The sequence below is a fragment of the Diabrotica virgifera genome, chromosome 2 (assembly GCF_917563875.1).
Source record: "Diabrotica virgifera virgifera chromosome 2, PGI_DIABVI_V3a".
Taxonomy (NCBI): Eukaryota; Metazoa; Arthropoda; class Insecta; order Coleoptera; family Chrysomelidae; genus Diabrotica; species Diabrotica virgifera.
In genome coordinates, this window is record NC_065444.1 from 76098613 (window position 1) to 76124645 (window position 26033).

At 37.2% G+C, this 26033-nt stretch overlaps 1 protein-coding gene across 2 annotated transcripts in view; it reads left to right on the plus strand.

Moving 5' to 3' along the window:
• LOC114334512 (palmitoyltransferase ZDHHC8) overlaps positions 1-26033 on the plus strand; it is a 102151-nt gene that overhangs the window by 41997 nt on the left and 34121 nt on the right. For both annotated transcript variants that reach the window (XM_028284563.2, XM_028284564.2), the window contains exons 5-6: positions 13606-13800; positions 20649-20793. In XM_028284563.2, the coding sequence (XP_028140364.1) occupies positions 13606-13800; positions 20649-20793 (340 nt within the window). The remainder of the gene's footprint in view (positions 1-13605; positions 13801-20648; positions 20794-26033) is intronic.

Consider the following 26033-nt stretch of genomic DNA (forward strand, 5'->3'; position numbering starts at 1 on the left):
TCTTTCACTGTTTAAAGAAATACCGCGTAAAGGAACAAGGTCTGTCCGTGCTGTTAAAGAAATTCCTTCCCAAACCATTATATACCAAATCCATTAAATAAAGTTGTTTTGACAATAACGCTCATTTGGTCTCGGATTACTCTTAAACGTCGATCGAAACTACACAGGCAAAATCTTGATTCATCTGTAAACAAAACGTTTTCCCAGTCATTATTCCAGTTTAGGTGCGTTTTGACAAATTCCAATCTAGCTCTGCGGTGTTTTGCAGTTGGGTCTGTGGCTGGTCTTCGAATACACAAGTCATGTTCTACAAAACGTTTCCTCACGGTATCAATGCTGGGTTGGATATTATGAACTGCACTAAAGATTCTTTGACGTGGCAAATCGTTATCCTAAAGCGCATAATCTAATATGTACAACGGTCTTGTACGATCGTAGTAACTCGAGGTCTGTACCAATCAAATTGTGTTTTTACACCTTGGCCGGGACGTCTGCTGTAGTCGTTCATTTCTCTAAAGCTTTGAACAATACGGGAAATTGATGTATGTGAAACTCACAACCTTCGACCGATAACATGGTAGCTAAGTCCTTCGCTACTGCCTAATATGTTAGGCCACTGCTTGAACATACTCATCACGGGCCAAATTCCTTGCAACGCGTTCCATTTTCACCAAACAACAAAAAACTTTACGGACTTAATTGAAACTTTAAATAATAAATCTACTAATTTTCACAACAAACCAGACACTGTTTGACTGTTTTTTGACATTTATGTCTTTTGAGTTGTATCAAATTGTTAATTTCTCATAGCCTACTTTAGGCGTGTTTATTAAACTAAGCCGAAAATGAGGATATATTGAGGAAAAACATGACAAGTTATTAAAGTACATACCAACATTTTATTATCCAACATAAGCGAATGAATAAAAAAATGTGGAGAAAACCTGAGGCTGTTGTTAGATTTTAATTTCAGTATTTTATAAATGCCAGAATGTTCCACAGGGTGTTGCGAACTTTGAGAAAAAACCACAATTTGATTGGTACACCCGATATAGAATGATAATTACCACCCTAGCAACAATATTATTAGTGATATTGCTACAGGTTACAACATATTAATAAAAATTACTTAAATCGGACAACAGGTTTAGGAAATTCGAGATATCAAAATAATATTTTGAGAAGCAACTTCTTAAGAAGTGCAAAAGGAATTAAATGTATATGTGTAAAAAGTGTATAATGAAATCGGAGATCGCTAAATAATTAGTAATACCGGCAAACGTGCTTTGAACGTTTTTGAACCATCAGTACTAGTTTTGGAACTAGAGAACAAGAGACAAAAACATGCTATAGTCTGTTCGCTAAACTCAGACACAACTGGCTTTTGATTTTAGTAGGTAATTTTTTTGGTTTTGGCCAATTTTCTCAAAATTGACAAAATTACTAACTATTTAGTAATTATTAACTATTTAGTAATTATTTTTAAAATTACTTACTAAAATCACTAGCCAGTTGTGTCTGAGTTTAGCGAACCGACTATATCAGTGTTTGTGTACGGGAGACGTACAGTGCGTGTGTGTGTGAGAGAGAGAAAAGTATATCTCTTGATCTGGCCCCTACGGATTCGTAGATAAAAAACATTTTTCATTGTGGGTTTATTTTAAGTATAATAATTTTCTTAATTCCACTGTATATTCACGAAAAAAATATTTATAGATAAAACAAATTAGTTCATAGATAAAGCTATTTGTTTATTCATGATATTTTGCTTTATCTATCGCGGTAAATAAGAACTCAGTGTTTGAATAATACTCTTTAAACCAAAAAAAATGTTGACCTGTAGGTGTGTCGGTGACAACTGAACAAGGAATGGATTATTACTGAAATAATTCAATGCCACATAATTGCTCAATACAATAGTTTTTTTTAGTTACCTTCGACATTGATTGTACAGTCTACATAGATAGATAATCATTTTAATTATCCTTTTGAATGTTGCTGATTTAATTTTGAATTAAAAATAAAAGTAAACTACACACATCAAAATGGTCTAAGGCCTAAGGGACAAAGTAATAAAAGAATAATTAAATGGTAATTTGACGATTTATTCGGAAAATATTGAAATTCAACAAATCTGGACGCTGCATCGCGATGCTTAACGATAAATAATTGTGAATAACACAACAACCTGTCGTTGTATACAGAGGGGTATTTTTTTTATAATTAAACAAAAATTCTAAATTAAAATTTAAAAATAAAGTCGTAGCTCCCCGACATTCAGGGGCCCCAGCGGAGCATGTCGAAACAAAATTCCATTTAAAAAAATAAAAAAAAATATTCTACAAATATTTCACTATTAAAACGCTTTGAAATAGTGTACTTATATATTGTTTGAATATCGACATTTTCGTGTAATGGATTATTTATTTATATACATATAAATAATTTATTAAAGGTATCTATTTTCTACCGCTCGCCGTTATTCCATAACAACAGAACTTTTTTGTTTTCAAGCTACTTTTCATTGTCTATTCATCGTTGGCTGTGTGTGAAACATTGTATAATGTATAATGCCAAATTTCAATTTTTGTAATCGCGTTAACTTTGAATATTTGAAACAGTGTAATGTTTGGGTATATTTTCATATAATCTGTTCTTTACCTATAAATTATATTTATGTGTATATATTTTTCGGCCGCTCGATGTTATACCATAAGAATAGTGCTTCTTTGTTTAAGCTCATTTTCAATGTCCATTCACCTTTGGCTTGAAAAACTGAATCTGTTTTCAAACAATGTATCAACAATTCAAATTTATTTTTCGACTTTGGTTTACTAGAGATTATTATTATCTATATTTGAGTGTTATACGCAGAACTTATTAGTTCCAAAAGTTGTATTATGTAATTGGCAATTTATTTAAATTTTGCAATAGATTGTTTTGTTTTATTTCATTATCTTTTATTTTGTAAATATACAATAGCACTAAAGGCCCTTGAGGCCCATGTACTTTTCACTTTTCGTCATGTACTGAGATCTTCTTTGGCTTAATATGTGATTTTTTTCCATTTCTTCCTGTTATTTATTTTTCTTTTCTGGTCTTCTAGTCCCATTCTTTCCATATATTCGCCGACCCCTTGCTTCCATCTATTTTTCGGCCTTCCTTTTCTCTTTTTTGAAGCTATAGTGTAGTTTAGTACCCATTTTGAAGTCGTCGTGTTCGGCATCCTTTCTAGGTGACCTCGCCTCTAAGTGTCTGTGCCTTTATCAGTCTTATTAAATTAGGTTGATTGTATAATTCCCTTAACTCATCATTTGATCTTATCCGTAAACCGTTCCTTATTATGCCTTTATATATCTTCCTCAGGATTTTACTTTCCCAGATTTCCGGTAAATTTTGTTCATTGTTTGTCATTGTCCATGTCCCACTGTAGTATATTACTATTGGTTGTATAGTTGTTTTGTATAAATATATTTTTGCCTTTTTTGGTAAAAATATGCTTTTCAAAATTCCATTAAGCGCATTTACACTCCTATTGTCTGCCATTATTATAGCTTGTGTTTCTTCTTTAGTGTTCGGTTTACGTGATATTATTGCTACTAGGTATGTAAAGCTTTCTAATATTTCGAATTGGTATGATGTTCCTTCTTATACTTCTACTTTAACTTTTGTTCATTCCTGAAATGATTCCATCTGTCCACCCCATACATTTTTTTTTAGTTTCATTTATGCACAGTGCCATTTTCTTCGCTGCTTTTACTGGTCTCTGTACTATTTCCTGTAATTATTTTTTTCCTCTTGCCAGCAACACTACATCATCCGCAAATGCCAAAACTTGATGTTTGATATGGGAGTCCTTCTCTATTGATTTTTGATTCTCGCATTATTTTTTCTAGGCATAAATTGAAAAGTAATAATGAGAAAGGATCGCCCTGCCTTAATCTTTGTGATAATATTGACGATTTATGTAATTTCAGTAAACTGTATTATTATTGTTTTTTGTTTTTTCGACTCTTTGTCTTTATTTTTTTGTCTTTTTTTCGTAAGCTTTGGTCCATAAAATTGTAAAATTTTCTGTGACAATAATGCATATATTTGTATTCTGCACTATACAAGCGTTTTGGCTTCTTTTGTTGAACAAAATATTTTTTAGGACTATCCCATAACAGTCGTGGAAAAGGGTCCCGCGACAAACTTTGATATGGGGCCCCTTTGGGGCTAGCTACGCCACTGGGCAGACTTCTTATCAATCTGTTTAATATCGTCTTGCTCAATTTGTTGTCATTGCTCTTACATACAGTTTAGCAGCTCTTCCCTTGTCTGGAACACCAATCCTGGCTGTTGTCTTTTTAGTATATCCTAAACGTGCTTTCTGGCTTTAAAGTCAGGGGATTGAGCAGGCCAGGGCAATACCTGAATATTGTTCTGCTCTAAAAAATTTCTCACGATTCTTGCGGACATGCATTGTCATGCATACAAACAATAGGTTCAACAATATGATCTCGATATTCATTTGCTGTTAAAAATCCTTCAATATGAACGAGGTCAGTTCGAAAACATATTGAAACTCCTCCAGCCCTAACCATCAAAGTTCCTCCTTGATATATGTCAACTTCTTGAGCGGTTTGCAAGCGAGATGCGTTGCCAGGTGTTCGCCACACCCTCGATCTTTGTGAATCGGGTCGTAAACCAAACCTGGATTTATCTGTGAAAAGAATGGCTGCCCGTTCTAGTTCTTGTATAATAATATCTATAATATCTAAATAATAATAACAATAATAATAATAACACACAGCCCAACAGTGCCTGGATACATTAAAACAAAGACTCTCAGTTTATTCAGGACGACTAAGAAGGTACAAAGTGAGTAACAACCGAAAATCCGACAATGCCCTTTTTGAGACTGCTGAGAAGGCGTTCTATCGAAAACTCAATTCCACCGTAGAAAATCTCGATAAGTCTTATCCAAGCCAAGAAGAAATTCATGAGTTTTGGGGAAATCAACTTTCCACACCAGTTGCTCTTAACAACAATGCTGGATGGATAGAGAATACGGCACAGAACTGCCAACACTACACCACTACTCTCTACGAACCCTTCACCACTGAAGAAGTCTCAAATATCATCAAAGAGCTTTATAACTGGAAATCTCCTGGACCAGACGGAGTTCAAAACTTTTGGCTCAAGAAGTTTTGGAGTGCTCATGAATGCTTATCGACACTAATTAATTATGTTATTTCTAATCCGCAGGATATACCATCATTCCTAACTCAGGGAACCACTTATTTAATACCGAAGGATCAAAATAACACCCAAGATCCAGCAAAATACCGCCCAATTACTTGTCTTCCAACTTTGTATAAATTGGTCACATCCCGTGTAGCCCGGCGTATCTACCAACACTGCTCTGAACAATATCATAGAGCCTCAACAGAAAGGATGCGCTAAGGGTTCCATGAGTTGCAAAGAACAACTTATCATCGACTCAGTCATTTCTAATCAAGCATATTCCAAAAAGAGGAACCTATTTACTGCTTTTATTGATTACAAGAAGGCCTTTGATTCAGTGCCGCATGAATGGCTTATAGATATATTGAGAATATATAAAGTCGATGATAATATAGTGACCTTTTTACAACATATAATGACAGAGTGGAAAACTAGCATTCACCTTCAAATACCTGGTGAAAATAACATTGAAACTGAAAATATCGCAATCAGCCGGGGCCTGTTTCAAGGAGATTCGTTGAGTCCTCTGTGGTTCTGTCTAGCTATGAACCCACTATCTCAGCTATCGAACTCCACAGATGCAGGTTTTAGCATTAAAAATAACAACAATGTGGTGGCGAAGCTTAATCATTTATTGTACATGGATGATTTGAAATTAATGGCTTCCACTCGAAACCAACTCGACGAGATTCTAAAAACTGTAGAAACTTTTTCTAATGATATTAGTATGCACTTCGGACTAGACAAGTGCCGTATTTTAAATATAGTCAGAGGAAAAGTACAGCCCGGAGGATTCGATATGCAAAATGGCCAGAACATCGAGGCCATGGGTGAAAACGATATGTATAAATATCTTGGAGTAAAGCAAGCGCGGAAAATTGACCATAAACAAATGAAAACAGATAACTACTGAGTTTATACGAAGGGTAAAACAGCTGCTTCGCTCACACCTTAACAGTAGAAATTTGTTTAAGGCACTAAACACCTACGCATGTTCCGCGCTTAGCTACTCATTTGGTATTGTTAAGTGGACAAAAACAGATATAGAAGCTCTACAGCGAAAAGTACGAACACACCTCACAAAATCACAAAAACACCATCCTAAAACTGCAGTAGAAAGAACAACATTACCACGGAATCTAGGAGGAAGAGGACTTATAGATATAGGTGAGCAATTAGATAAACAAATTGCTAATTTAAGAACTTATTTTCAGATGCAGGCTGAGACATCTACTCTACATCGCGCTATCTGCGCAGTAGATGACACAACACCGATCAAACTGAGGGAACCAGAAATGCGCATAAATCACCTTACTAAGGACGAAAAAGTGCGCGCCTGGATGGGTAAACCTCTGCACGGGCGACATCCCAATGAGGTCAGCCAAGATTATGTCGACAATATAGCGTCGAACTACTGGTTGACATCAGGAAAGATGTTCCCTGAAACGGAGGGGTCATTACTGGCCATTCAGGATCAGGTTATACCAACCAGAAATTACCTGAAATATATCATCAAAGACCCTCAGGTTCAAAACGACAGATGCCGATATGGATGTCAAGCCCAAGAAACCATCCAACATCTTACAGGGGGCTGCCAGGCATTTGCTGCAACTGAATACAAGGAACGGCATGATGCAGTGGGAAAAATCCTTCATCAAGAGATAGCTATCAAGCTGGGACTTCTCCAAACAGACCATCTCCCGTATTATCAATACGTCCCTGAGAGTATGCTTGAGGGTGGCAACTACAAGCTATACTGGGACCGCACTGTGCTCACAGACCAAACAGTGGCACATAATAGACCAGATCTCGTACTAGTTAATAAATTACCAAGACAAACAACACTAATTGATGTGGCGATACCTAACAACAATAATCTACGTAGTAAATTTACTGAAAAGATCGCCAAATACAGAGATCTAGAAATTCAAATACGAAGGCAATGGAGAATGCAAAGTACCCAGACGATACCGATTATTATTTCTACTACTGGAGTCATTCCGAAGACCCTCCTCGAAAGCATAAAAAAGCTGGGTCTGAATGAACATCTTTATAAGACCATGCAGAAAGCTGTACTACTCGCGTCGGCCAGATGCGTACGAAAATTTCTGGGAGATACACCTGCATTCCAAGTCACCTAGGGCTCGATAACACGGAAAGAGTCCCACCAGAGCTCAATCCTTTTGATACCGTAGGTATCTGGGATGAGTCAATTTTCCCCTTAGAGGGAGTGTGAGCCGTATGGCTAAATCTGGATAAATTTGATGTTCTTCGGGCTACTCTATCTCCTTGTACGATTCCTACGGGATAATACTGGAACTTTAATGGGACGTCTGTCGTGAAGATTATCCTCATGCAACCTATTTTTGACAATTTGAGCAGACATTAATGCCATGAATGCTATGAAGCTCACTTCTTAGCTGACTACCAGTAACATTGGGGTTATTTAATGGCCGAAGGCGAATAAGTTCCGGCGCAAGTTGAACCTAAGCGAGACACAACCTGCGCCGGCGGTACGGGTGACCCGTGCATTTATTTTTCTAGCGCACCGCATATTGAACACAAGCCAACCCAACCGTTGGCCATCAACGCGGCGAATAGAGACGGGCAAAATCAGTGCGGACATGTAACGGTTACTTTTGATACAGGTTCTAAGTGGTACTGAATACAAATACTGATTACAGAATACTGATGTATTCTTTTTCTCATGATCATCTTTCAGTGCGTCACAGTTTTTCGATTTCTTTCTAACGCATTAAATTGTATGTGACAGAAAAAAAAGCACGTCCGTGATTACAGACATTTACAACAATTATTCTAGTTATTCTAGTTGTCGATAGATGGCGCCATAATAAAAAAAATATTTTTTTTAATTAGATAATAATATTACAAATATAATCTGTATATATATCTTACAAACTCCCTGTGGGAGTTTTTTGTCAGTTCTTCTATCAGGCGCGGCCCCCTGCGAATGGGGGATACTTTCTGGGTATTCGTAGCGCCAGTACCCAGAGAGTAGCAGGGATACTTGCCGTGGATCAAAAACTGACACCTGGCAGTAGGTATAAAATGCACACCCATTGATATGGAGAATTATGGTTTATGTTTAGGATCGCTGCCTGGGGATCGCCAGGGCACGTCTGGAGCCGGCGCTGGACGTGACAGCATGCGGGACGTCGGTGGCAGGGTGTTGAGGAGGCGGGCCCCTGTCACACAAACAGCTACAGCCCAACAACAAGAACAACAACCACAAGCGAGCCAAACAACAGCAAGAGCTCCACTCGCTGAAGGTGCTGCGCTGGAACATCAGCCGGCGCTCACTCAAGCGGGACGACCGAGGCAGCGCATGAAATGGACTGTGTCCATCAACGAAAGCATTTTGCGCTTCTATTATAAGGTGACCAACCTCGGTCAAGAAACGATCGGCTACAGACAACAGCTGTATGCCGAATTTTGCAGGGAGTACCCAGATATTCAAGTATCGGAGCAAAGAGTATCAGATCAATACCGGGTAATCATAAGAAACAACCTTATCCCAGAGACTAGACGCAATACGATCAAAAGCGAAGTCGAACGGGAGATTAATAACCAAGAGCTAGTTTTAGATCAACTCCCTAATGAAATCCTTGATGAGCAGATTCCTGAGATTCCCATACCAGAAACTCAACCTGACAATACACAGCAGGAAAATAACGAGTTGCGCGATAGTCTAGAAAGCGAAATGGCTCGTGCCGTACAAGAGTTTAATGGAACAAATCCACTTAGCAGACCACCGCTACCACGAATAAACTCTTGTAAGAAACTAGATGCGCTGTTACAAATTGTGAATACTGAAGTCCTACCCAATTATGTCGTAGAAGCCCACACATTGGAATATCTGCATATGCTAATCTACTGTGCAGCAACAGCAATTGCCAATGTAATGGGCGTTAAGATCAGAACACAACGGGGTACTAATAACGGAAGGACTGGTAACAGAATTGCACCCTGGGAAAAAAGACTTCTCGGAAAAATTGAATTACTGCGTAGGGATATTGGTCAAGTCACAGAATATATAAGAGGTGTAACAAGTAGAAAAGTCATTAAGAGAGCTGAAGAAATAATGCGGAGCACTGCAAGACACTCGAGATACGATCCAGAAAATAACACAGCTCAACAGTGTTTGGATACATTAAAACAAAAACTCTCCGTCTATTCAGGACGATTAAGAAGGTATAAAGTTAGTAACAACCGAAAATATGACAATGCACTTTTTGAGAACTCTGAGAAGGCGTTTTACCGAAAACTCAATTCCACCGTAGAAAGTGTCGACAAGTCTTACCCAAGCCAAGAAGAAATTCATGAGTTTTGGGGAAATCAACTTTCCACACCAGCTGCTCTTAACAACAATGCTGGCTGGATAGAAGATACGACGCACAACTGTCACCACTACGTCACTGCTAACTACGAACCATTCACGACTGAAGAAGTCTCAAATGTCATCAAAGAGCTTCATAACTGGAAATCTCCTGGACCAGACGGAGTTCAGAACTTTTGGCTTAAAAAGTTTTGGAGTATTCATGAGTGCTTATCAACATTAATTAATCATGTTATTTCTAATCCGCAGGAATTACCATTTCTAACTCAGGGAACTACTTATTTAATACCCAAGGATCAAAATAACACCCAAGATCCATCTAAGTACCGCCCAATTACTTGTCTTCCAACTTTGTATAAATTGGTCACATCCTGTGTAACCCGGCGTATCTACCAACACTGTGCTCTAAACAATATCATAGAGCCTCAACAGAAAGGATGCGCTAAGGGTTCCATGGGTTGCAAAGAACAGCTTATCATCGACTCAGTCATTTCTAATCAAGCATATTCCAAAAAGAGGAACCTATTTACTGCTTTTATTGACTATAAAAAGGCCTTTGATTCAGTACCGCATGAATGGCTAATAGATATATTGAAAATATACAAAGTCGATGATAACATAGTGACCTTTTTAAGGCATATAATGAGAGATTGGAAGACTAAAATTCACCTCCAAATACCTGGTGAAAACAATATCGAAACCGAAAATATCGCAATCAACCGGGGCCTGTTTCAAGGAGACTCGTTGAGTCCACTGTGGTTCTGTTTAGCTTTGAACCCCCTTTCCCAACTATTAAACTCCACTGACTCAGGTTTTAGCATTAAAAGCAATAATACTGTAGTAGCGAAGCTCAATCATCTGTTGTATATGGATGATTTGAAATTAATGGCTTCCACTCGAGAACACCTAGAAGAGATGCTAAAAACTGTAGAAACATTCTCTAATGATATTAGTATGCAGTTCGGTCTAGACAAGTGCCGTGTTTTGAATATAGTCAGAGGAAAGGTACAGCCCGGTGGATTCGATATGCAAAATGGCCAGAACATCGAGACCATGGGCGATAACGATATGTACAAATATCTTGGAGTAAAGCAGGCGCGGAAAATTGACAATAAGCAAATGAAAACTGAGATAACAACTGAGTTTATAAGAAGGGTAAAACAACTGCTTCGTTCACAGCTTAACAGTAAAAATTTGTTTAAGGCACTGAACACCTACGCTTGTTCCGCGCTTAGCTATTCATTTGGTATTGTTAAGTGGACAAAAACGGATATAGAAAATCTTCAGCGAAAAGTACGAACACACCTTACAAAGGCACAAAAACACCACCCTAAAAGTGCAGTAGAACGAACATTACCCCGGTATTTAGGAGGAAGAGGACTTATGGATATAGGTGAGCAATTAGATAAACAGATTGCTAATTTAAGAACTTATTTTCAGATGCAGGCTGAGACATCTACTCTACACCGCGCAATCTGCGCAGTAGATGACACAACACCGATCAAACTGAGGGAACCAGAAATGCGCATAAACCACCTTACTAAGGACGAAAAACTGCGCACCTGGATGGGTAAACCTCTGCACGGGCGACATCCCAATGAGGTTAGCCAAGACTATGTCGACAATACAGCGTCGAACTATTGGTTGACATCAGGAAAGATGTTCCCTGAAACGGAGGGTTCATTACTGGCCATTCAGGATCAGGTTATACCAACCAGAAATTACCTGAAATATATCGTCAAAGACCCTCAGGTTCAAAATGACAGATGCCGATATGGATGTCAAGCCCAAGAAACCATCCAACATATTACAGGGGGCTGCCAGGCATTTGCTGCAACTGAATACAAGGAACGGCATGACGCAGTGGGAAAAATCCTTCATCAAGAGATAGCTAACAAGCTGGGACTTCTCCAAACGGACTATCTCCCATATTATCAATACGTTCCTGAGAGTATGCTTGAGGATGGCAACTACAAGCTATACTGGGACCGCAGTGTGCTTACAGACCAAACAGTGGCACATAATAGACCAGATCTCGTACTAGTTAATAAATTAACAAGACAAACAACACTAATTGATGTGGCGATACCTAACAACAATAATCTACGTAGTAAATTTACTGAAAAGATCGCCAAATACAGAGATCTAGAAATTCAAATACGAAGGCAATGGAGAATGCAAAGTACCCAGACGATACCGATTATTATTTCTACTACTGGAGTCATTCCGAAGACCCTCCTCGAAAGCATAAAAAAAGCTGGGTCTCAATGAACATATTTATAAGGCCATGCAGAAAGCTGTACTACTTGCGACGGCCAGAAGTGTAAGAAAATTTTTGGGAGATACACCTGCATTCCAAGTCATCTAGGGCTCGATAACACGGAAAGAGTCCCACCAGAGCTCAATCCTTTTGATACCGTAGGTATCTGGGATGAGTCAATTTTCCCCTCAGAGGGAGTGTGAGCCGTATGGCTAAATCTGGATCTGTATAATTTATAAGACTATACAAATCAAAGAAAATACCATTTTATAAATGCAAGAAACATATTTGATTTGTTTTTATTCCAAATTTAAAGTAAAATGTGACAACTCTCAGATTTAACTAAAATGTCATAAATGTGTATTATCACGGACTTACCCTTTTTCCTATCATTTGTTACGCACTGAAAAATGCTCATGAAAAGGACAATATCTGATCCTTGTACTGAATTGAGTAGGCAACTTAAAATCGGTATTTCCGTACTTGTAACTAGTAACGTTTTAAAAATATCTTACACGTCCCTAGTAGTCGTAGCGGTATGACTTTCGAAAACATCGAATTTGATGATAAGCGGGTGCATAAAAAGATATCTTACACTGAGTATTTCATTTCTGCACATAATATCTACATATTTAAAATAATCTCTCCCCTACTGCTCGGTCATAACTCATATTCCTCAATTTACTGCTCGGATCACAATCATTTACAATTACTGCAGGATCACAATCATTTACAATTACTGCAGGTCATAATTCATAATCCCTCCGCTACTGATCGGTCATACAAAATAACACTATCTGCATATTTCGTTTTTAATTTTTAAGCATAAACAAACATGATGTAATAAACAAAAATGTAATATGCCGACAAGTTGAATTTGAGGGTAATACGATATTTTTATCGATCACGGTTTTAAGTAACATGAATCATTTTTCACCTTATTTTTCTAATATGTAATGTGTTTTTGTAAAGGCATAACTTTGATTATTAATTTCGTATCGCCGCTTATTTAGTCTACCAAAAGTTATCAGAATTTAATGACAAAGACAACGCAGTTTTCACTCGGGGTGTTGACTATGCTAATATTTTTATTTCTCATAATAAATTGTACTTAGGTACCATCCGTATTCATTTCAGATAAGTCCATCTCGCAAACAAAAACAAGTAAAAATAAACATCTGGCGGTGAGTCACGCGTCCCACGGCCCAAGAAAACTGTACGCCGATGACAAACGTTCCCAAGCGAGACCTGCGAATGGATGAACTGATAGTAGGATGCGCAATACTGTCTACGCAGTTCGCCGACGCAGGTTGTGTGTCTCGCTTAGGTTCAATTTGCGCCGGGCCTAACTCTGTCATGTACCGGTTGTGTTGCTCTTGTTGGGCCAGTGTGTCTTTGCCTTACACAACCAGTTTCTTGAAAACGCTGCCATAACCGCCCTATAGTAATTTTGGTAGAATGCACAGCTTCTGCCACGTCGCGGATGTTCATACCACCCTGTATCATACCAATAGCTCGTAGCTGTGTTTCACGATCAAGATGATTTCTTTGCATATTATCTTAGTTAAAACCACAATAACTACAAATTCTAACTACACTTGCAGCAAAAATTGTACTGAATATACTTCAAAGTTAAATAAATTAACTTCAAAACATTTTCCTTTTTTTAAGATCAACAAAAACACGTCTACAAACACAAAAGAAAGTAGTCCCTGCAGCTTATTTAAATTCGAATTTTCCTTAATAAATATCTTTTCAGTATGGTATTAATGGCACTGGTCGCCTTGCTCTCCATACCTATATTTGGTTTGACTGGTTTTCACATGGTTCTGGTATCAAGAGGGCGAACTACGAACGAACAAGTAACCGGCAAATTTAAAGGTGGATACAATCCGTTCTCGAGGGGTTGTTGGGACAACTGCTGCTATACACAGTTTGGTCCGCAGTTTCCAAGGTAAGTAGTTTCTTTAGTACTTTAGTATACAGATTCGGCATGATCTTTTACTTCCCTCTCCAAAATTTTATCCCAAAATGACCTAAGTACATTTATTTTTCAAACTACAAAAATTCTGATTGTTTCTATCTAGTCTACACACTCACTCAAATGAGTATGAGATGCATAAACTTTGCTATGATGGTATGATAATAGGTGGAACACGATTTCCCCACAAAGACATGCATAATGGAACTTGTAAATTTCCCCATATAATGAAACCATTAACCAAATAGATAGTGTAGTCATTGATGCAAGACACTGCCACTACACTGCTCCAACCTTTTAGATGTTAGGTATTTGAGAGAAGCAAACATAGATAGTGATCACTATTTGGTTAAGTCACAGTTTAAAGTTTAAAGAGTATGCTGATGGGTCGATAAGATGTTACTTTCAGCGAATTTCCATATTTTTGGAAAGTACTATGATACTTTAGCATGCGATTAAATATAATAATTGTTAGCAGGGTAATGGTCTTGCGAGGAAGTTTTTTTAGTACTTGTGTCTAGATTAAATCATAATCTGGGGCCTTTCGTGAGTTGAGTTTGTTTATTTCTTTCTTGACTTCTGTAGGAGTAAAACTTTTGATCGGAAGGGACATTTGTCATGCTGCGCTAATTAGTTCTTCCACTTGTTCATCAGGGTCTGCTGGCTCGGTTTGAAATACGCTTGTAAGATGTTCAGCAAAGACGTCCGCTTGTTCTTTGTTGGAACGACTCCATTCGCCATGTGGTTTCGTTGATTGCAGCTTTTATTGCTACTCCAGCTTGCCTATGTCTTCTTCTCTTCTTCTTCTTAAGCCTGTTTGCATCCACTCCTGAACAAAGGCCTCCCCATGAGCTCTCCACTCTTCTCTGTTTTGTGCTATTTGGTCCCAGGTTCTCCCTACTTTGGCTTTGATGTCGTCTAGCCATCGTTTTTATGGTCTTCCTCTACTACGACTGTGTTCGCGTGGTCTCCAATGTACAATGTTTCTCGTCTACCTGTCGTTGTTTTGCAGTGCCACGTATCCTACCCATTTCCATTTCATTTGCGCAATTCTTCTAATTACATCTTCCAGCTTCGTCCTTCTTCGCACTTCCTCATTTCGTATAATATGTTCCCTCAGAGATACTTCTAACATAGCTCTTCGATCGCCCTCTGTGTCGTTCTCAATCTATTGGCTGATATCTCTGTAAGTGTCATGGTCTCCATTCCATAAGTTATAACTGGTAGAATACAACTGTTTACAACCCTTTTCTTTAGATTTATTGATATCTTTTTGTTTTTCAACACATCACCGAGTCTTCCTACTGCTGCCCATGTCATTCAGATTCTTCTAGTTATCTCTGCCGTTTGATTCTGTTTGCCTAGTTTGATCGTGTGACCTAGGTATATAATTTACTCTTCGACACTTTCGATTTCACTTCCATCTGTCGATTGTGATATTTTGACTTGTCATCACTTTTGTTTTGTTTAAATTCATCTTTAAACCGATTTTCTCAGATTCTCGTTTAAGTTCTTTCAGCCTGCAGATCAGTTCCTCTGTATTGTTGCTTATGAGTACTATGTCATCGGCAAATCTCAGGTGACTTAAAAATCTGCCATCGATTTTAATTCCACGTTCCAGTTGCCTATGTAATCTCTTGTATACCGGGTGGTGAATTGGAAAGCGGGCCATAGGAAACTCAATGTAAAATTCTAAGCTGTTAAATTCCTGCTTCCCTAATTATTTTACATCAAAAGTCATCAGAAACTATTTGTAGAGAATTGAATTCTCTATTGAAAACAACTGTTAATATTGTTCTATGAACAATAATTATTCAAAATTTTGTAAAAATATAATACAATTTTCAGAGTAATACGCCAAAGCTAGGCCACACACAATACAATAATGTGTATAAGATTGCATTTGTTGACAATGAATTTATTATATTAACAATTAGAACTGTCAATTTTTTTAATTATTTTATCATTTTTTGTTTAAAACACAATAAAGTTGATAAGATACCCTTAGTTAAGGAGAAAATATTAATAATAAAGATATTTTCTTCAGTCAATAATGTGCTCACTGTCAGTTAAATAGTAACGTGTGGCCTAACATACCCACACATACCTACTGCGGTAAATACATTATATTTTTCAAAATTTTGGAATGTGTTTAAATCGTAGAACAATTGTAACTTCTGTTTTTAATACAGATTTCAATCCTCTACAAATAACTTCTCATGACTTTTGATGTAACATAATTAGGGAAGCAGGAATTCAACAGTTTAGAATTTTACATTGAGTTTCCTATGGCCCGTTTTCCGATTCACCACCCGGTATAATGTTGTTTCTAGTACTCTGTTGTATATAAAATTGATCAATTGATGGATTCGACCGTTACTTGATGGAAGTTCATTTTATCTCACAATAAAACACTGAAAAACGTTTGTTTTTCTATACTTCCACAAAATTTATTACAACTATGTTATTACTACAGCTGTTTCGGCAAAGTGCCTTTCTCAAGTGATATATTTTACAATGTGTTTGCCTTTTTAAGTCTTTAACTGAAGAGGTTGAGGAGTGGGGAGCTGTTTGTCTCGAGTTGGTCATTCAGAATTATATCTGTATTTTTCAATTTATTAATTTCCATTGATTCTAAAAGTGATAGCTTAAGGCCTTTATTTTGAATATGTAGAATTTGAAACTCTTCATTGAAAGAATGATTATGATCTAGAAGGTGAAGTGCGTATGTAGAAGTGTCTGTTTTTCTATTGTTGAAAGCCCTTTTGTGTTCTGCTATCCGTTTGTCAAAAGTTCTGCCAGTTTGACCGATGTAAGTTTTCGGACAGTCACCACAAGTTAGTTTGTACACACCACTCTGTAGTTGCTTTCTCTTTCGGCTTTTATTGTTTTTAATATGTTTGCTTAAGTTGTTGTTAGTTCTGAAAGCTGGTGTTATTCCTTTCTTTTTTATGTATCTGGCTATTTTTGTTGTTATTTTGCCAGTATATGTGAGAGAGCAGAAGGTACTGGGTTCTTTCTGTGGTGGTGGATACACTAATTTCAAGGCTTTCTTATGGAGTTCTTGGTTTAAAATGTTGTTAACTGTTTGTTCGTTATAGCCATTGTTTACTGCTATTTGTCTAATGATATTTAGTTCTGTCTCGAAGTTATTTTTTGTCATAGGAATTTCTGTCAGTCTATGTATCATGCTATGGTAGGCTGCTAATTTGTGTTGTGTAGGGTGGGATGATGAATTGTGTATAGTTGTGTCAGTATGGGTAGGTTTATGATATACGGAGAACTCATGTTTGTTGTGTAGTCTGGTAATCGTTACATCTAGAAAGTTTATGGAATTATTCTGTTCTGTTTCTATTGTGAACTCAATATTACTATGAAGTGAATTAATGTATGATAGAAATTGGTCAAGTTGTCTGTTAGTTCCTGTAAAGCAGACTAGTATGTCATCCACGTATCTCCACCAATATAAGAACTGTTTAAATAAGGGGTGTTTAGAAATTGTTGTTTCAAGTTGGTTCATAAATATATCTGATAGTAATGGGCTACAGAAACTTTTGTTTTAGTTAAAAACCTTTTAGAACATAATAGTACAAATCCGATCATTGCATCTGAAATTTTACACCTTCTTGAAATTTGCATAGATCAAGACTATTTTGAATTCAATAATCAAATTTACACAAACAACAGTGCAGGACTTATTATGGGTAATCCTCTAAGCCCATTACTATCAGATATATTTATGAACCAACTTGAAACAACAATTTCTAAACACCCCTTATTTAAACAGTTCTTATATTGGTGGAGATACGTGGATGACATACTAGTATGCTTTACAGGAACTAACAGACAACTTGACCAATTTCTATCATACATTAATTCACATCATAGTAATATTGAGTTCAAAATAGAAACAGAACAGAATAATTCCATAAACTTTCTAGATGTAACGATTACCAGACTACACAACAAACATGAGTTCTCCGTATATCATAAACCTACCCATACTGACACAACTATACACAATTCATCATCCCACCCTACACAACACAAATTAGCAGCCTACCATAGCATGATACATAGACTGACAGAAATTCCTATGACAAAAAATAACTTCGAGACAGAACTAAATATCATTAGACAAATAACAGTAAACAATGGCTATAACGAACAAACAGTTAACAACATTTTAAACCAAAAACTCCATAAGAAAGCCTTGAAATTAGTGTATCCACCACCACAGAAAGAACCCAGTACCTTCTGCTCTCTCACATATACTGGCAAAATAACAACAAAAATAGCCAGATACATAAAAAAGAAAGGAATAACACCAGCTTTCAGAACTAACAACAACTTAAGCAAACATATTAAAAACAATAAAAGCCGAAAGAGAAAGCAACTACAGAGTGGTGTGTACAAACTAACTTGTGGTGACTGTCCGAAAACTTACATCGGTCAAACTGGCAGAACTTTTGACAAACGGATAGCAGAACACAAAAGGGCTTTCAACAATAGAAAAACAGACACTTCTACATACGCACTTCACCTTCTAGATCATAATCATTCTTTCAATGAAGAGTTTCAAATTCTACATATTCAAAATAAAGGCCTTAAGCTATCACTTTTAGAATCAATGGAAATTAATAAATTGAAAAATTCAGATATAATTCTGAATGACCAACTCGAGACAAACAGCTCCCCACTCCTCAACCTCTTCAGTTAAAGACTTAAAAAGGCAAACACATTGTAAAATATATCACTTGAGAAAGGCACTTTGCCGAAACAGCTGTAGTAATAACATAGTTGTAATAAATTTTGTGGAAGTATAGAAAAACAAACGTTTTTCAGTGTTTTATTGTGAGATAAAATTGATCTATGTTGTTTCTAGATCTTTTTCTTCTCACATGACATTTTTCAAACAGAATTTGGTACGTCATTATCACTTTACTATTTATTTTAATAATTATATATTTTGCAGATTCAACTGCTGATCTTAGATGAATTATCACACAAAACTCGAAGATGAACTCGAACAGTACGAAGAACGAATTCGAACGTTCTAAATAACAGAAATTCGTAGAGAACTTTGAAATGTGTATTCAAATCGTGACAGTTATTTTGACACTTTTCATTTAAATGACAATATATTTCTTTCAAATAGTCAATTAGTAAGTTAATTATTCTCATTTCATGGAAACTTAGTAAATACTCTATAGTAATTGGAAAATACACTTGTGCTTGTTGTAGACTGTAATATAATTGGTCTATGTATCTCATGTAATTTAGTTTCTTAATTTTGAAATGTCTATACTTCGTTCCTTTTGGGTATTTTGGCTTGTTTTAAAATGAAGCTAAATGTTACAACCTACAAAGTTGGTATAAATCTGGGACAACCCTAATGGATCTCTTGTTTTAATTAGTGTGAATCTATAAATAAACGCAAATTCGCGGCATGTTTAATTATTCTAAACATGAAAAGAAAGAAAAGCGTTCTGTGTGCATTCGAGAGTAAATTTTAAGACGTGAAAAATACGGTGTCTACAATCAGTAAATATCTCAGCTCATTATTGAGGATCCAGCACAGTTTTCGAATTTTTTAATTGAATGAATCCTGCTGATTTCGAAATACTTGAAAATTGGTCTCATTATATATCAAAACAAGGTACCAAATTCAGAAAATCAATGTAGTAAAAAAGTAGTGTAAAAGAACTAGGTACTTCCTGTAACTCCACTGTAGTACTAAATTATTCTACCATTTCTTCCATGCAAATTAATTAATTAGAATTGTACCTCCATCTTCAACATGTAGAAGTACCAAATACTGGCACTCAAATTTATCTGTTTGTCCTTCGTGTAGTGTACGTTAAGTATTTGTTAGATATATTTACGTTAATTTAAGTTGCCACCACTCAGACAATTAATGACATTCGAGGATACCTTCCTTTTTTTATGAAATGCCCCTGAAGATGATCTAGGAACGAAGGTATACTTGGGCAAGATTAAATAAAACTCAGTGCTCGATATCTGCCTTTTATTTCGTAAAATTAATTAATTGTTCCACATTAGCTCTCAGTCACTCTGTTTTTTCACCCATCTTGTATCATGACACAAGTGTCAAAAGTAGAGTAGTATACAACTGTTTGCAATAAATGTCCGACAGTTTCAATTTCGAACTAACAAGTGTTTACATCTATCGTTATAGATGTGTTGACACAAGTTGCTGCTAGTTGAAATATATCTATCGGGCATATACATTATTAGTAATGATTTGTCTGTACCAATTTCACGCAATAAGTGTCAGATCTAAACGTAACTTAACTGCTTTTGTTGCTGTCTCACCTCAATATAGGTGTAAGTAACTGTTTTATTCTCGATAGCCACTTTGAATATTTGCCGATGTTGTATATGTGAGTGTGAGATTATCTTCTTCTTCTTCTTCTTCTTCTTCTTCTTCTGGTGTCGACTCCACTAATGAGGGTTGGCTATAACTATTGCAAATTCGTCTCTATCTTCTGCTTTTCCTAAAAGCGTCTGTGTGTTTAACCCGGTCCAGTCGCGAATGTTTTTCAGACAGAATATTTGTCGTCTACCAGAACCCTCCTTCGATTTTACTCTTCATAATCAGCTGTAACAATTCATACTTATCATTTCTAAGTATGTGCCCCAAATATGCTGCTTTTCTCCTTTTAATGGCGGTCAAAAGTTCTCTGTCTCTTACGATTCTGTGCAACACCATTTCGTTTGTAATATGATATGAGGGTTTATGTGGGGTTGTCATGTAGAAACTATTTCAGAATAGAACAGTAACAATATCTTTTTTTCAGCTTGATCAAACCAAGTAAATACAATACGAAGCGAAAACATTGTCCACATGGACCGATAGCGACGATAACGAACGACAGTCAAGTAAAAACGTACATGGATAACAGTAATGGAGTGAGAAATATGAACTCGAATGCGTATAATAAAGTAAGTATTGAAAATATGGAGTATAACTCTATGACTAATACGACTATTGCTGCTATAATAATTTTCATTTATTTCTATCATACATTTACGTAGGTGGTCAGATAAGTACTTAGCCTCATCGTCCGATGGCGCTACTATCGCAAAAGAGATATATCTATCAAATCGGAGCCGTAGGACCGCGCGTGGAAGCGAGCGTGTCTGGCGATTTTAGAAAAATGGAAAAAGAGCACAGTATCGGTCGGTGATTAAGCTCTTGTTTTTGGGAAGAAAACCGCACAGCGATGTCCTTTCCAAAATTAAACAGCGCTTAGATGATCTGTGAACGGTGAGTCTTCAAGTGCCATCTCCGCGACGGAGGTCGGCAATCATCATATATATTTGGACTTTGGAGACGGCTGCTTTGAAAAGTTAATTTGATGTACATCCGTACAATTCTCTCAGGTTGCGCAGCCACGATATTCTGCGTCTCCATATTCTGCTATTTTCCTTGAATCTTTCCCTGTATAATGAGTTGGAGAAAGTTGTATCTCTCTCCAAGTGTAATATCTACGAGATATTCCAATTTTCTGGTTTTGATTGTATTTAAGACTTCCATTTCTTTATTTATCTTTCTCAGAACCTCATTGTTTGTGACGTGTTCTGTCCATGATATTTTCAGAATTCTTCTATACACCCACAACTCGAATGATTCTAGTTTTTTAATTGATGTCGCATTATAGGTCCAAGCTTCCATTCCTTAAAACAAAGTCGAGAAAACGTAGCACCTAGCCAACCTTACTCTTAGCTCTAACTTTAAATCTCTTGTGTAGAGCACTTTTCTCATTTTGTTAAAATTCGCTCTAGCCTTTTCTATTCTAATTGTAATCTCCTGGGAGTAATCATTTGTGGAGTTGATCATTGTTCCAAGATATGCATATTGGTCTACTCGTTCGACATTGGTTCCGTTTATGAGGAGATTCTCGTTATGTCTTTGAGTTTTAGATATCTCATAAATTTTGTCTTTCTGATGTTCATTGTTAGACCGTATTCTTGGCTATATATCGCTATTCTGTTCACGAGTCTCTGAAATCTTCATTTTCGGCATAGTGTCATCCGCATATCTAATGTTGTTAATGGGAACTCCGTTCACCTTTATTCCAGCTGTTTCACCCTCAAGAGCTTTTTTAGGATCTCTTCCGAGTATGCATTAAAGAAAACTGGCGACAATACGCATCCCTATCTCACCCCACGTCTAATTTCAATTTCCTCTGACAGCTGTTCGATGGCGACCGTCAAAAATTGGTTTAAGGAGTTTCGACGTGGTCACACGTCGGTTTTTGTTAAGTCACGCCCATGTGCCCCGAAAAGGGCTACCACAGCTACTGAAGGAGCACGAGATAGGCGAGACAGTAGGCAACTCAAAAGACTGCGTGGGTCATATCCTGCATGAATTTTTGGGCATGAGAAAGTTGTCGGTACGATGGATGCCGCGTTTGCCCGCTCCGCACAACAAGCGCGACTGTGAGACAACTTCAGAGCAGTGTTTGAGGCTGTTTAAGCGTAATCCGAATGAGTTTCTACCTTGTTTCATAGCCGTCGACGAAACATGGATCCACTGGTACACACCAGAGTCTAAGGAACAGTCGAAACAGTGGACGTCAATCCGCGAACGTGCTCCGAAGAGGCGAAGACTGCCTTCTTCGCCGCAAAGGCGATGGCCAATGGGATTTACAAGGCGTGACCTACATCGACTTCCTGGAAAAGGGGCAAAACGATCACATGGCTCTACTGTACCGAATTATTAGGATGATTCGACTCCGAATTACACAATACAACGACCCCATTTGACGGAGAAAAAAGTGGTCTTCCATCATGATAACGCACCGGCTCACACCTCCACCGTTGCCATGGCCAAATTGGTCGAATTGCTGTCCTGTCCTCCGTATTTTCCAGATTTGGCACTTATATTTTGGCAGATTTGTACGACTTATATTTGTTTCCAAATTTAAAGTCACTCGCCGGGTGAATCGTCATATGTAATATTTTCGTTTATTTTTCCGCCAACACTGCAATTCAAAGTTTATAGAAACCAAGCCATTTCAATATTTTATTATTAAGGATAGACTTTAATGCATTGTTGATCTAGTTCTTTAATTCGATAAGAAATGTTGTGAAGATTAATGTTTTCAATAAACTTTCTTTTGTCCGAACATTTAGTACGGGCTCGTACGTGCCACAAGAAAATAGTATCAGAACTTCTTTAATGCAAGATTAAACTTAGAGTGGGGGATTTGTGTAATCGTTCTCATAAATTTAATTTTTTAATTATTCTTCTTGATGTGCCTATCTGTGACGAGTGTTGGCGATCATCATGGCAATCTTCACTTTATCTGCAGCAACGCGGAAAAGCTGCACAGATGTTGTGTTGAACCAGGTTCTGAGGTTCTTTAACCAGGATGTTCTTCTTCTTCCTGGACCTCGCTTTCCAAATATTTTTCCTTGCAGGATGGCTTGTATGAGGGCGTATCTGGTATCATTTCGCATAATGTATCCAAAGTATTCCAACTTTCGAAATGTGATGGTGGTTAATACCTCTCAGTTCTTCCCCATTCTTCTAAGGATCTCCCCATTTGTGACCCGACCAGTCCATGGGATTTTAAGAATTCTCCTGTATAGCCACATCTCAAATGCTTCCAATTTTCGGCACATATCTTCGTTCAATAGACGTCGGACTTCGTCCAGAACCAACAATAGACTATGCTAAACTTAAAGATGAGAATACCAGAAGAGAATTAATTATGAAATTAAACAAAGAACTAACAAAGAATACAAAAGTAGAACTAGAAAGAGAAGTTAATTTGGATAACACATGGAGAGCCATAGAGGAAACAATGACGGATACAGTTAAAAAAGAATTAGGTTATAAGCAAAAAATACAAAAGAAAAGTTGGATGACTGACGAAATCCTGGCAATGTTCGAAGAAACCAAGAAGACATAAAAACCAAGGGAACCGAGACAAATATCGAAAACAACAACAACGCATAAGAAGAGAGATAAGAACGGCAAAAAATAAATGGCTAAGGAAACAGTGTGAGGAAATGGAATAGTTACAAAAACAACATGATGACCACAATCTACATAAGAAACTAAAGGAGGTAGCTGGAATATACAGAAAAAAGAAGTTTTCCAACTTAGAAAATGAACAAGGAAAAATGGCACAAGATGATAGAGAGAGGAAACTCATATGGGAAAAATACATCAAAAATCTCTTTGCAGACGAGACCCTGAGATAGAAGTCGTTCAGGAACAAGTGATAGATATTAACAACCTATCTGGTCCCGAGATCACAATTGAAGAAATTACTAGAGCAATAAATACCTCGAAAGACAGGAAAGCAGTTGGACCTGATAAAATTCCTGTTGAGTTACTCAGATTGTTAGATGAAGAGGGAATTACGATACTCCAAAGACTTTTCAACCAAATCTATAAAAAAGGAAAATTCCCTGTCCAATGGCCTACCTTTATCCCTTTGCCAAAAAAGAACAACGCAACAAAGTGTCAAGAGCACCAACTGATAAGTCTGATGAGCCATTCTTTAAAAATATTCCTGAAAGTTCTTCACTACAGAATCTCCACAAAATGCGATAAGGTTATTGGTTGCTCACAATTTGGATTTCGAAAAGGCCTGGGTACCAGGGAAGCACTAGTTGCAGCCCAAGTGCTAGCTCAGAACTGCTACGATCAAAGGAAAGGTGTAATGATGTGCTTTATAGATTATGAAAAAGCCTTCGATCGAGTACATCATAAACTCGTACATATACTAAAACATCTCGACATAGATCAAAAAGACATCCGTTGCATAGAGGCTCTTTACTGGAATCAAACAGCTGTCGTCAAGGTGGATAATGAAACAACGCAAGCTCAAAAAATTCTCAGAGGTGTAAGACAGGGATGCATTCTCTCCCCACTACTGTTCAATCTATATTCAGAAAGTATCTTCCAGGAAGCTCTTGAGGAATGCGAAAGCGGCGTCAAAGTAAATGGTACCTGGGTCAATAATATACGATATGCGGATGACTCGGTCTTAATAGCAGACAATGTAGAAGACCTCCAAAACCTTCTTAATAAAATTGGAGAGCATAGCGAGAACATGGGACTTAGCATCAACATAAAAAAGACCAAGTTCCTTATAATCAGCCGTCAATTATGTCAACATCAAAATGCAAGACTAGCATATAACAACCAAGAGGTAGAGGGCGTAAGAAAGTTTAAGTACCTGGGAACCTGGCTATGTGAAGACTGGATGTCGGATATGGAAATTAAATGTCGGATAGAAAGAGCCAGAAGTGCATTCATGAAATTCAGAAACGTCTTTACGAACTCTGACTTTGACCTAAACCTAAGACTAACATTCACAAAATGCTATATATGGTCGGTGCTCCTATATGGCATGGAAGGTGGACTTTAAAAATAAACACAATGAATAAGCTAGAGGCATTTGTGATGTGGATCTATCGACGAATCCTTAAAGTTCCCTGGACCGCAAGAATAACAAATGAAGAAATCCTGAGAAGAATTGGTACAGAACGACAACTGATGTGCACAATTAAACAGAGAAAAACGGCATACCTGGGACACATTAATTGAAGGAAAGATCGAAGGAAGAAGGGGAGTGGGCAGGAAGAAAATGTCATGGCTCCGTAATGTCAAACAATGGACAGGACTAAAAAACATAGGAGTCCTAATACATACTGCAAGGGATAGAGAAAAATTGTCAAACGTGATCGCGAACATCCATTAGTGGATTGCATAAGAAGAAGAATCTTCGTTCAAAGTCCATTATTCAACACCATAAAAAAGGACAGAGAAGACGTAGCATCTCAGCATTCTTACTTTTATACCAAGACAAAGGTTGTGGCTCTTGAAAAAGTCCCCATACGGTTGAAGGTTGCTCTAAATTTTCCGATGCGCGCTTTTATCTCTTGTTGTTGGTCCATTCTTCATTTATTATGGTGCAGAGGTAGTTGTAGTACCTTACTCTTTCTACAGAGGTTTGGTTGATGTAGAGTTGACCTTCTGTTATCTTTTTCTTGCTAATGTTCATAAGCTTTATCTTCTTTACGTTGATATTGAGTCCATATTGTTGACTGTAATACGTGATTTTGTTCATGAGGACTTGTAGGTCTTCTAGGTTGTCCGCACATACTATGGTGTCATCTGCATACCTGATGATATTTAGCTGGTACCCGTTTAGTAGAAG